Genomic DNA, 12262 nt, shown 5'->3' on the forward strand with positions numbered 1-12262 from the left:
ACTGGTTCTGTGTCCTTACTATTTCGTGCACACTAGTTTTGTGTCCTTACTATCTCGTGCACACTGGTTCTGTGTCATTACTAATTGTTCAACTTACTGGTCTGCACCAGAAAGTAGGAGCATAATTAGATTGTACATGATAGAAAGGACACAGAACCAGTGTGCATGAGATAGTAAGGACACAAAACTAGTGTGCACGAAATAGTAAGGATACATAACAAGTGTGCACGAGATAGTAAGGACACACAACCAGTGTGCATGAGATAAAACCTTGCAGGTTATCTTCCTTCCTTAGCTCATAGGTACCAGACACACAAGATGCAACTACATAATGTTCATATCCTTATTTTGTGAAAGCTAGGAATGAAATTTTTGTTTAATTAATGGTGCTACAAACGTGTGTTCTCCACTATCAATCTACACACCAAGTTTCAGCTCAATCAGCCCAAAAACACCACAGATCTGAGTGCGGACAGAAGGAACAAGCATTGACCTTAATGGGGTCAAGAAAGTAGCCCCATGGCCGTAGTGACATGGGGGTGGGACATGGATACCATCTCTGGGTCTGCACAAGCAGTTGACTCGTGTCCAACCCGGGTCATATTCTAATCCGCGACCTTAAGTCACGCAAAACTGTTTCAAACCATACTGAGAGAGAGAGAGAGAGAAGAGAGAGAGAGAGAGAGAGAGAGAGAGAGAGAGAGAGAGAGAGAGAGAGAGAGAGAGAGAGAGAGAGAGAGAGAGAGAGAGAGAGAGAGAGAGAACAGTCACCGACAGAGAGGGGAAGATAAAAGAAATAAAAGATATCTTAATTTTTCATTTGGGGTATTTCGGTTCGAGTTTATAAACCGGGGCAGCAAAAGTTCAAATCACATTCCATAACCAAATGAGCAATGCTCAGGTCGAATTGACAGGTAAATTTAATCTCTAAAAATTGGTAGTTTCCAGCTTCTACCCTTTCCTGAGACACCGAAACATTGGTCTTATAAAAAACTCACTGGTTGCAGATTGTTCGAATGACATACATACATTTTATTCCAAATAATTTGATATTTTTTTGCATTAAAACAAGATCTTTGTTTATAAAGCCATATGATAGACTTTGTTGCATACCATTTGTCAAATTTTGTTTTGAAAATGATGAGTTTTGCATGAGTATTTGTTCGAGCAAGACATGATTTGTGGCCAATCGGAAATCGGAAATTCCCGTTCTTCCTCTCCTATTAGTTAAGATGTTTCAACCCCCAGACGTACACGTTGAACTTAAATTGAAAACGTCTTTCAAAACAACTGAAACGAATTAAAAAATATATTATCTGACTCGTGTACACACCTATGCTTTGTAAAACCACCCATGCTTAATGAATAAAGGTCCCAGGTCTCACTAGCACATTTCTTCGACGTCAAGTGTTAGGTTGAGACACACATCCTCATGTGAAACCTTTAAATTTATTTTTTTTGCCCTGGCTGGGTGGGTAAAGGCGTGTAAAGCTAATATCTTCGGTTTGACTACCGTTAGGAACGTAATTTTTTGCACACACCCTATTCCTCACAAACAACAAGCTCAATTGACCCAAGAGTACCAGAGTTACAAGTCTAATCTGTAGACAAACAAACAAACACCCAAACAAACAGACAGAGTGAATCCTATAAGCCCCTTTATTAAAAACAAACAGACATACAAACCTATACACCCCCCCATTAATCGGGAGAAGGGGGGTGCGTTGGTGGGGATGGGGGGTGGACAGGGTTAAAAAAAAATGTTGCAGTAGATAAAAGGAGGAGGGGGGCAGGGGGGGGGGCTTTCAGAAAATCTTACAATTATTAAAAAAATGTAAGTGTATGATTTACTGACTGAGGCTAAGCACCGTCAGTGAGAACTACAACCAGTGTAACTTCTAAGCAACCTAAGCAGGAACTTTCAAAAGTAGACCCAACATCCAACCACTGCTCAGAAAAAGTACTCAGCTGACGTACTTAGAGCATTGTTAATTTCAGCATCTGTCATCGGTTTCTGTGTCCTGGGACGTCGTGACACCACCTGTCCATCATCTTCATCAGTGTTCTCCGTTTGCCTCAGCTGTGGACTACCGTCTGTTGTATCCTCCACATCCTTTCACAACAAAAACAGGCATCATTCAATGTACCAAGTTCCCAGCAATCTTCTGTAGCTGCAAAGGAATTCGACATTCAACATCCTACTTCTCACACACAAAACTAACATTTTTAACCACAAAAGAATGCAACAAGAAAAGCAAACGCTTATACGACTCACCTTTTTAAAAGAGAGAGAGAGAGAGAGAGAGAGAGAGAGAGAGAGAGAGAGAGAGAGAGAGAGAGAGAGAGAGAGAGAGAGAGAGAGAGAGAGAGAGAGAGAGGGAGGGGGGGGGGGGCTCAGAGGTCCAAGCAATTGCAATAGAAAAACTGAAAATGGAAAAGCCGAATTTAATGGGACTATTATTTCCACCCTTACACTCACCCCACCCTGGCTGAGAGAGAGAGAGAGAGAGAGAGAGAGAGAGAGAGAGAGAGAGAGAGAGAGAGAGAGAGAGAGAGAGAGAGAGAGAGAGAGAGAGAGAGAGAGAGAGAGAGAGAGATGTACTATACAATACCCTCTGTACAGTACCCGCACACTTACCGGGGAGAGAGAGAGTGAGAGAGGCAATTTATAATCCCTTTCCTCTTACTTGTGCGCGTGTGTGTGTGTGTGTGTGTGCAAGTGTGTAAAGGAATAGAGACTTGCCAATGTAACGGTCATTCAGCCGATTGTAATTACCACTCAGATATTGAACTCGTCATAAAAAATGTACAGATCTCTTCTACCTGCAAAACGTAACGCGTTATAAAAAAAACAAGTGCGTTTCTATTCATGGATGTCAAATTAGCGTATGAAAAATACTACAGTAGTCCCTTCCATTTCCGGCCCTTTCGTGGGCGTGAACCTGCCCGGAGCGGCCAGCTTTCCCATGACTAATGAGTTTTCCTTCTATAATTGACTCTTAATGGCCGTTAACCTGTCTGACGCGGTCAACGGTCACTGATTTTTGCCCAAAGGTGCCCCTCTTACTCGACAGGAGCGGCCACTTAACGGCCACTTGTCACTTTCACGGGCGAGCGCCTGTGGTGTGTGTGTGTGTGTGTGTGTGTGTGTGTGTGTCTGTCTGTCTGTCTGTGTGTGTGTGTGTGTGTGTGTGTGTGTGTGTGTTGTGTGCACAGACGGCACATCACGAGCAGACGACATGAATACTTACGCATGCGCAAACTGTAAATACAGACATGCGCATACATGTACATTTACGGCAGTCACTTCCGGATCGATCACAGCTGATGTGAGTTTGAAACACTTGTTTATCTGACACTCAAATACATATATAATAATCCAAACAACACACATAGAAACATACGAAACAATAGCTTAGCCAGGACGATCGAGTTAAACACGCAAATAATTAAGATGTATAAACGAAAGCAAAACTAACAGAGACAATGAATCGGCGGCTCATGGATGATCGCTTTCTTTTCTTCATGAAAACTTGATCGTGTTTTTGGTTTTTTTTTGGAGGAGGAGGGGGCCTGTAATGGACGGCCACCTGATATTTGCGGTCACCTTTGCAATGACTAATGGGTGACCGGATATGGCAGGTACTACTGTAATTTCATTAAAAAATGTTGACATTTTCCGCATTAAGATTTTCCGCATTTCGTTTCAAAGCCATGTGATAAACATTGTAATGTTTTTTTATTTATATTTTTTTTCTCCACATCATGATTTTGCTAGAGAGTTTGTTCAAACAAGAGATAATTTCTGAGCAGCCAGCGTAAACATGTCAGTTTTGGTATTTCCAGTTTCAAGGGTTTATAAAATCAAGGAGAAGGCGTGAACCTAGGCGTAAACCTCAACGTAATTGAAACAGCTGACAGGAATTAAAAACCCATAATCTTTACAGTGTCTACACCCATGCTTGCCGAATAAAGCTTCGACTAGCTGAAGGAATTCTTAATCGCTTACTGCAAATTTTTCTGACGTCAGATGTTGAGCTCCCCGTCCCCATCATGAAACCTCAACCGTCTTAATTATTCCCTCGATTCATTCCCTTGATGTAAAGCTCATATCTCCCCTTTAACGACAGGTAAGGTAACTAATTTTTGGCAAGCGCTGTCTGTACCCCAATTTCAAGCTACACACCATTTCAGCTCAATCGACCCATAAGTACCAGAGATCTCATCTGTTCTAGACAAATATACAGACAAACTGACAGAGTGAAACCTACACACCCCAAATACACAGAGGTGTACAGAAGCCAAATTTATGTCTTGTCTGAAGATCATCCAAAACTACTAGAGTAAAACCTCCCACTAACGACCTTGAAAATGTCCAGAAAAATCGGTTGTAAAAAGGAGGGGTCTTCATTGTTTGGGAGGAATAATTCATTTCACAGGGTGGGCAACTGTTGGGCAGTTCAGTCTTGAAAGTCTAGTTCGTTACCCCATATTTGTTCGAAAATTTTTAAGTAAATTTTCATTTGATTAATATATACTGTTCAAAAAAAGAAACGCATAGCTTGTAATATTTGGATAATTTAGTTATATATATGGCTACAAGGATATCCACCAAACTGCAGAAAATGTTTATCTGGTCGTCGACCTTTCGTCCATTGCCACAAGTGAGCTCTGCACGTGACGCATGCGTTATCAGTGGCTACAATGTCAAAATTGCTCATTTGGCATGACCACTCGTCATGCTTCAGTGTAATCTTGTGAAACTCGGGGAATATTGAGCTCTCACCATGTCTTCCAAAACCCATAAAAGCGGATTGTTCGCCACAAAAAAATCAGACGACAATTCAGCGACGAAAGATGGCCCGATTGAGCAGAGAAGACCGCCAAATTGCATTGGGTCGTTTACAAGCAGGCCAAAGTCAAAGTGCAATCGCCAGGCACTTCCACGTGTCCCAGAGCACCATCAGTAGACTGTGGGTCAGGTTTCAAGCCACTGGCTCCGTTGCTGACTTGCCACGAGCGGGAAGACCAAGGGCGACAACTGCTGCTCACGACCGCTTCATACGGCTCCGCCACCTCCGGAATCGTTTCCTGTCGGCCTCATCTTCTGTCCAGGCTCTCCCCGGGCCACACCGATTATCGGACCAGACCGTGCGGAACCGCCTGCATGAAGCTGGTTTGAGAGCTCGCAGACCTCACAGAGGAGCTGTCCTCACCCGCCGCCATCGCCAGAACCGAGTGCAGTGGGGCAACCAGCACCTTCGCTGGACCGTCCGGAATCACTGGAGACACGTGTGGTTCAGCGACGAGTCCTACTTCCTGCTCCAGCGACATGATGGTCGGAGGAGGGTCTACCGGAGAGTAAACGAACGTTACGCGCCTAACTGTGTGGATGAGGCACCCGTTCATGGTGGTGGAGGCGTCATGGTGTGGGGGGCGATCAATACCGCTGGAAGGAGCACCCTGGTGCACGTCCAAGGGCGCATAACTGCCCAGCGATACGTGGAGGAAATTCTGCGCCCACACGCCCTTCCTCTTCTGGCTGACCAGGATGCCATATTCCAGCAGGACAACGCTCGCCCGCACACAGCACGACTCACCACCCAGTTCCTCACCGACCACCATGTCCAGGTGCTTCCCTGGCCATCCATGTCGCCAGACATGAACCCGATAGAACACCTCTGGGATGAATTGGACAGACGTGTGCGCAGGCGAGAAGAAGCGCCGGCAAATCACCGCGATCTATTGCAGGCACTTCAGGAGGAGTGGGACACCATCCCACAGCAAGATATCCGGCATCTGATCCAGTCCATGCCCAGAAGGTGCCGGGCAGTTGTTGCTGCTCAAGGCGCAGTCACACCCCCTACTGACTTGACAGCCTCGGCACCCAATCGTATTGATTGACTGATTGATTTGAAGATGCAAATGAACTGTGTGTGCATTCAACTGTGTCCATACCAAATTTCAAACAAATAATCTAAATATTGGATTTTCTGTTATTTTTTTCGAAAAATAAAACAAATTTGGCAAGTAGCAACTATGCGTTACTTTTTTTTAACAGTATACTTACCCGAATCACATAAAAGCATTGACGCAGTCTGAATTGCTAAGGTCTGAAAAGGCTACCCGTCTTAAACAATTTTAAAGGGAAGCAACCCAACCACAAAAAGGTAAACATAGCAATGGTAATGACCATATACCCAGGGAGTTACCTCCCGTACCGGGGTATGTGACGTCACCTCCACTGCTACACCACGTGGAATCCTCATTATGGCTTTAAAGAAACTAAAAAACCATAAGCGGGGTTGGCGGGAGGGAATACACTATGTGATTCGGGTAAGTATATTAATCAAATGAAAATTTACTTAAAAATTTTCGATTAAATTACATATTCTTACTCCGAATCACATAAAAGCAGATAGCTTCAACAAGGCGGTGGGAATGAAAACCAAACACACTCTTAAAACCTTGCCAAAAAACCTGGCCTGCTGCCAAAAGGTCAGGGAAGGGCCCAGTGAGAAAGAAAATCTAACTCACTCTAAACCCTAGCCAGGAACTGGCCCACTGCCAAAAAGGCAGGAAAGGACCTGAGAACCATCTTGATTGACAGCCGAGATGTCTCTCAGGCAAAAAGTTGCGAAAGACAACATCAGAGAGCCAGAAATCTGTGCCCAGCACTTCTTCCGATCTGCTGGACCAAACGACCCAGAAAGAGACCCCAGCCTTGGATTAACCCTAGCCGAGTAGGGGGAAAGACAAGCTGCCCCCCCCCCCACCTTCTATTGGAAGGAAATGCCGCCCTAGAAACGATCCGTGCGTAAGGATGTCCACTCAGAACAGTGAAGGACAAACCTCACGGAGACCGTCAGACAATCATGCCAAAGTATGCAACCTTGGGATGGAGTGAAGCCCGAAAGGACTGTGAGATAAAGGTCAGCTCCAGAAAAGAGTGACCAATATCTAACCAAGAAAGAGAGAGAGACACCTGCGTACAAGGTACCAGAGCCCACCTCGACAGGGAAATCCAAAAAAAGAGACGTTCGCCAGTAATCCTCTACCAGTCAATGTGAAAGCAGAGAGAGAGGTAATACGAGGAAGTAGATCGCGTCTGACTAACTCTGAAAGACTGAGAGTCAGACGCAGAGATCAACGGGCAAACGCCGTAGTCATAGTTGCCTGTGGTAGAAGGGTGACTGTAAAAGGAAACCCGACCCAAGGGAAGTCGTCCTGATTCACCTCGTGCTAGGACGAGGAAGAAGAGGAAGAGCCCAATCCGAAGTCACAGGAACCGAAAATGCCATAGTCGCCCACGCTAGACAGGAGGCTATAGCACAGGCTAAGGCTGAAAGCCATGAAGCCCGAAGGACAACCATGTACCAAAGTACCAACAGTACACATGTAAACGTAAGAAACAAGTTTCGGCTGTCAAATAAGATGCTGGGCTAAAAGCCCACAGCAAAGAAAAACCGGAACATTAGCTAACCCTCTGCCCAAAAGGAGAGGAGTAGCCAAAAAACCTGAGAGAGGTGTTAAGCCACAAAGAATGACTCCTCAAACATACATTGCCAAAGACAATGCCCCCTCCGGAAAATCTGAATGTTACTTCCGAGGCCAACTCAAGCGCAGCTTAAGTTTGGACGAAACACCAGAACGAGTCTGATCGCTAGAGAAAGACAGAGTCAGACTCGGCGAAAGACAAACCAGGACCAAGTCCAGAAGCTTGTGGCAAAAAGTGAGAAAAAAACGGGGAAGCCTGAAGCCAGGAGACCCCACTCAAACGGAAATCGTCCTATCTCATCTCCTGCTTAAGATGAGAATAAAGGAAGAAAGTCGAAGTCCGAAGCCACAAGAAAAGGGAAAGCAACAACCATCACCGCAAACAGGTGGAATGGCTGTTGCACCAGCCGAGGCTAAAAAACCTGGATGCCCGAAGGTCAGCCGTTGTTCCAAAACTCAGACGTACCTATGAAGCGTCTGTGAAAGAAACAACCTCTCCGGTAAAACCGGAAGTGCCACTGTAGCAGCCCGAGGCTGAACTACTGTTACACTAACTGAGGACTGAAGCAGTATACCCGAAGAACAGCGTTAGATCCGCCCAGAAGAGACCTCAGCGGGTGCTCGAGCTGATGGGCTTAGATCACTGTTAAAAGATCGGACTGACGCATAAGCAAATATGCACACATAAGATCGATGGGAGTCGCCCGACCTCACCACTCCCACAAACTATTGGCTGTGTACAGAGACCATCCAATGAAAATTGCAAGGAGGAGACCCCACCGCCATCCCAAAGTGGAGGGCGGAGGAGGGGGGGGGGTGTGATCGGCGGCACTTCCTTGTGGGGAGAGGCTTGCTGCTAGGGCTGCCCTTCTCCCTGCCCGAAAGTGATCTATTTCTCGACAATCGAGAATCAGGCAGAGACTGCCTATTGGCCGCCGGCTTAAATTGTCCAGAGGCCTGAGCATGCTTCCTCTGAGGAGGCTAGCTCTGTTTTAACCCTTGTAGAGAGAAGTCAGAGATCTGCTGATCTCTATTCGACTGAATCTACCTTTCTTTTCTGGTATAAACGCCAAAGTTCAAAAAGTAGGTCCCTCTACCCCGAGCAAAGCCCGAGTGTCTCTCCTAGGCTGCTCAGAGAACTGAGAATGCGAGAGAAACAAGTCCCTCCGACACCTGACTGTAAAGTGAGGTGAAGGGAGGACAGGCCCTTTTTTGCTCTTCGTTCACCCTAACAGGGCTGACTAAAAGAGTGGAGATGTCATCAGGGTCCTGATACACGCTAAGTGTGAAAGGTTCAGTGACTCCGGGAAAGAGCGCGAGGGCGCTCTGACGATCATCTCCGACAAAGAGGCAAATTCCAAAAACTGACGTCCAAAATCCTCTAAGTTCCTGCATTACCAGTAAAGGTGTATGCGGAAGAGCAAAGACGCCAGCAAGTTCCGACCCAGCTTCAGAAAAGAGAACTTCTTATACACTCTTCAAAAAAAGTTAAGGATCACTTTTTTACAAGCACGCCACACAAAACAGACAAGACCGAATTCTTTCATTTTTTAAAAATTATGTAATTGAACAACCAAGGAGTAATGACAAACAAAGCAAAGATCGAACGCGGCAGCGACAATTTAGCTATAGTGTGCCAAACGTGACAACCCTCAAAAATGGAATTCACAACAATGTGAATCAGTGTCAATAACGCGTGTGCCCTCCGTTGTGTGCCAGGCATTCAACACATCGTTGGCGCATGGAGTGGATCAGGTTGCATATGAATGCTCTGGGAACTCCATTCCACTCCTGCTGGAGCCATTGCAGCAGTTGACCCAGATTGGCAGGAGGAGGGTGATGTTGCTGTACCCGACGACAAAGCTCGTCCCACATGTGCTCTATGGGGTTCAGGTCCGGGCTGTTGGCTGGCCACAGCAACCTGTTGACCCTGGCCTGCTGGATGAAGGTGTTTACAGCTGCAGAGCGATGGGGAGGTGCGTTGTCATCCTGAAGAATCGCATGAGGGCCGATCGCTTGGAGGGCTGGAACGACCAGGGGTTCCAGGATCTCATTCTGGTAGCGGACACCGGTCAAGTTGCCCACTACATGGTACAGAGGTGTCCTTAGACGTGTGCTGATCCCTCCCCAGACCATCACAGAGCCTCCGCCAAAACGCTGTCGTTCCAGAACAGCGCCTTCTGCGAAGCGCTCCCCGCAACGCCTCCACACTCGGATGCGACCATCAGCAGGTTCCAAGCAAAAGCGGGACTCATCTGTAAACAACACCTGAGCCCACTGCTGACGTTGCCACCTCACATGTTGAGTGCACCAGGCTCGGCGAGCTGCTCAGTGATTAGCAGTCAGGGTTGTTCCTCGGACTGGACGCCTTGCACACAAGCCAAAGTTGTGTAAGCGGTTTCGGATCGTCTGACCACTAACAACACTGTTGGTGGTAGCTTGTAGGCGTTGCCTAATGTTGTTTGCCGTAGCCATTCTTTGTTGCATGGCCTGCCTCTGAATGAAGCGATCCTCTCTTTGTGTGGTGACTCTGGGCCGACCAGAACGTTGTCGCTCCTGCACTCTTCCAGTTGCGTAGAATCTCTGTTTTAGTCTGATGATGACAGAGGGAGCCACTGCAAGCCTCTGGGCCACTTGCTTGGCAGCAACACCGTCTTGTAGCCATCCTATTTCCCTTCCTCTATCCAAATCACTCAGTTTTCTTCGTGGGGGCATGTTGCTACTGTGCATAATTATGTCAGCGTGTCAACCTTTAAACACAAGCTGGTGAGCGATGTTCCTAGCCAGGACCCTGTTGTAGCACGTGCATCACAACCTTTTGCTCTGGCATGCGTTCCGCAAATTTCATGGGGCTATAAAAAACACCCTTTTTCTTCCAAAATGCAGAAGCTTTTGAGAAGTCCCACAAAGGGAAATAACTCTGCCTGCCAAACAAAATTCTAGGTCAAGACTCATTGTTTATTTGTTAATTCAATCACATTAATCTTTTAATTATTATGTCGATGTTTAATTTTTTGGCAATTTTTTTATAATTAGATCTGTTTTTTCAACCGATCCTTAACTTGTTTTGAAGAGTGTAACAAGAAGAAACCAAAACCGAAGCCTGTGTAGCCGAAGACAGCCAAGGCTGAGCGTGTTCCGGAACTGACCCGTGAATAACGAGTAGCAGAACCGGAACCCGTGGATACCACTTCAGGTAGGAGATTGACTAGCCAAAAACCTGCGAAAGGTGGTACCCACATTGAAGGAGACTATTGAACCGGAAGTAGGAAAAAACTCCTCCTTCGCGGAACGGAAGTCCGACATCGCTGAATGCAACCAAAGAGGAAGCCGATGTACTTCCATAAAATATCTGGAAGTAACCTCCGTCGAGACCTCGAGAGAAGCCAAGAGCTTCGACGGAAATCCAGAACATGTCTGATCGTTGGCTAAAGACTGTATAACAGAATAGCCAAGAGAACTGACACGGCCTAAGTCACAGTTGCCAGTGGAACACTACTGAACAGGATGACCGGAAAACCGGAAACCCGTCCACCCGGAAACCGTCCTGTCTCACCCCTCCCGTAAGAGGGTAAGAAAAACAGGAGGTAACATCCGAAGCCACCAGGCATAAACAGTAGACGCAACACCCAACCAGTGAAGAGACTACTTGTCACGGCCGAGGCTGAAAGCCTGAATGCCCGTAGGCCAGCAGCTCTTCCTCACTCACTGACATCCCAAAAGGAAGTGTTAGTAAGAAGAACAATGAATCCGGCAAAGCCAGAAACGCAACAGACAAAACCGCACAATGCGGAAGCAAAGGTTGCGTGGACTGAGGCCGGAAGCCCGAACGCCCGTAGGCCAGACAACGGTCAACTCCAGGAAAGAACACACAGTGTAATTACAAAGGAGGACCTATGGTTCCGGTAACCGGAAGCGCAGCGCCAGCGGCTACCGCCCTTGCACTGAAAACGCCAATGCCCGCAACGGGACAAAGGAGAGATCAAAACAGTGCCGCCGGCGCTGAAAGGGGAGTCGACCCAACACCAGGGTGGTGAAAAGAAGACTGCCCTAACAGCCCATAGGGCGGATGCTGATCCTCGCTCACCAACAATCCGTGAAGGAGTGTCTGTAAGAGGAAAAGCAAATCAGGACTGAGCCGGAAACACACCCGACGTAAACGCACCTTGATGCGGAAACGCAAGGCATGAAGACTGGGGCCGGAAGCCCTGTTGCCCTGAGGCCAGTCCACGGTCAACTCCCACCATCACCTCTGAGTGTGAGTGTGCAGGAGGACCTTCGTTTCCGGGAAAACCCGGAAACGCGACTTCCGAAGGAAACCGCCTTTGCTCAGAGTCTACCGCACACGCATTGTGTACTGGACGAAACTGAACAGGAAAAAGGGAGTGACCCTTGCCAAGTGAGCTCCGTCCCAGCAGGGACCGTCCGGTGGCTTCACTAGAGCCGGTGGACAAGCTCGCATACCTTGTAAGCTTCCAGAGGAAGCAGAAGTAGCAGAAGTTCCGGCATCACCGGATGCCGTCGCAACCGGAAAGGAAACGGAAGCCAACGAGCGAGAAACGCTCACCGCCGGCGGATGTACAAGGCTTGTAGCAGGTGTAGCACGCTTCAATTCCCGCGCACTAAAGCGCATATCTCTGGAACAAGAAAGCTCAACAGAGAAGTAACAAGAGACGCTTGCCCGTCTGACGAAACGGACGAGCAAGCCGCAAGTAGAAGAACGACCCCCGACCACGAATGTGCGTCAGGGGAAGAAAAGGTAACA

The 12262-nt window shown here is 47.2% G+C and overlaps 1 protein-coding gene across 1 annotated transcript in view; it reads right to left on the reverse strand.

The window, feature by feature from the left end:
- The window catches only part of LOC138964093 (serine/threonine-protein kinase PAK 1-like), a 100618-nt gene that overhangs the window by 51611 nt on the left and 36745 nt on the right, over window positions 1–12262 (reverse strand). Inside the window, exon 4 of the mRNA XM_070335981.1 lies at window positions 1978–2113. Coding sequence (XP_070192082.1) covers window positions 1978–2113 — 136 coding nt within the window. The remainder of the gene's footprint in view (window positions 1–1977; window positions 2114–12262) is intronic.

This window comes from Littorina saxatilis, linkage group LG4, assembly GCF_037325665.1.
Source record: "Littorina saxatilis isolate snail1 linkage group LG4, US_GU_Lsax_2.0, whole genome shotgun sequence".
NCBI classification, from domain to species: Eukaryota; Metazoa; Mollusca; class Gastropoda; order Littorinimorpha; family Littorinidae; genus Littorina; species Littorina saxatilis.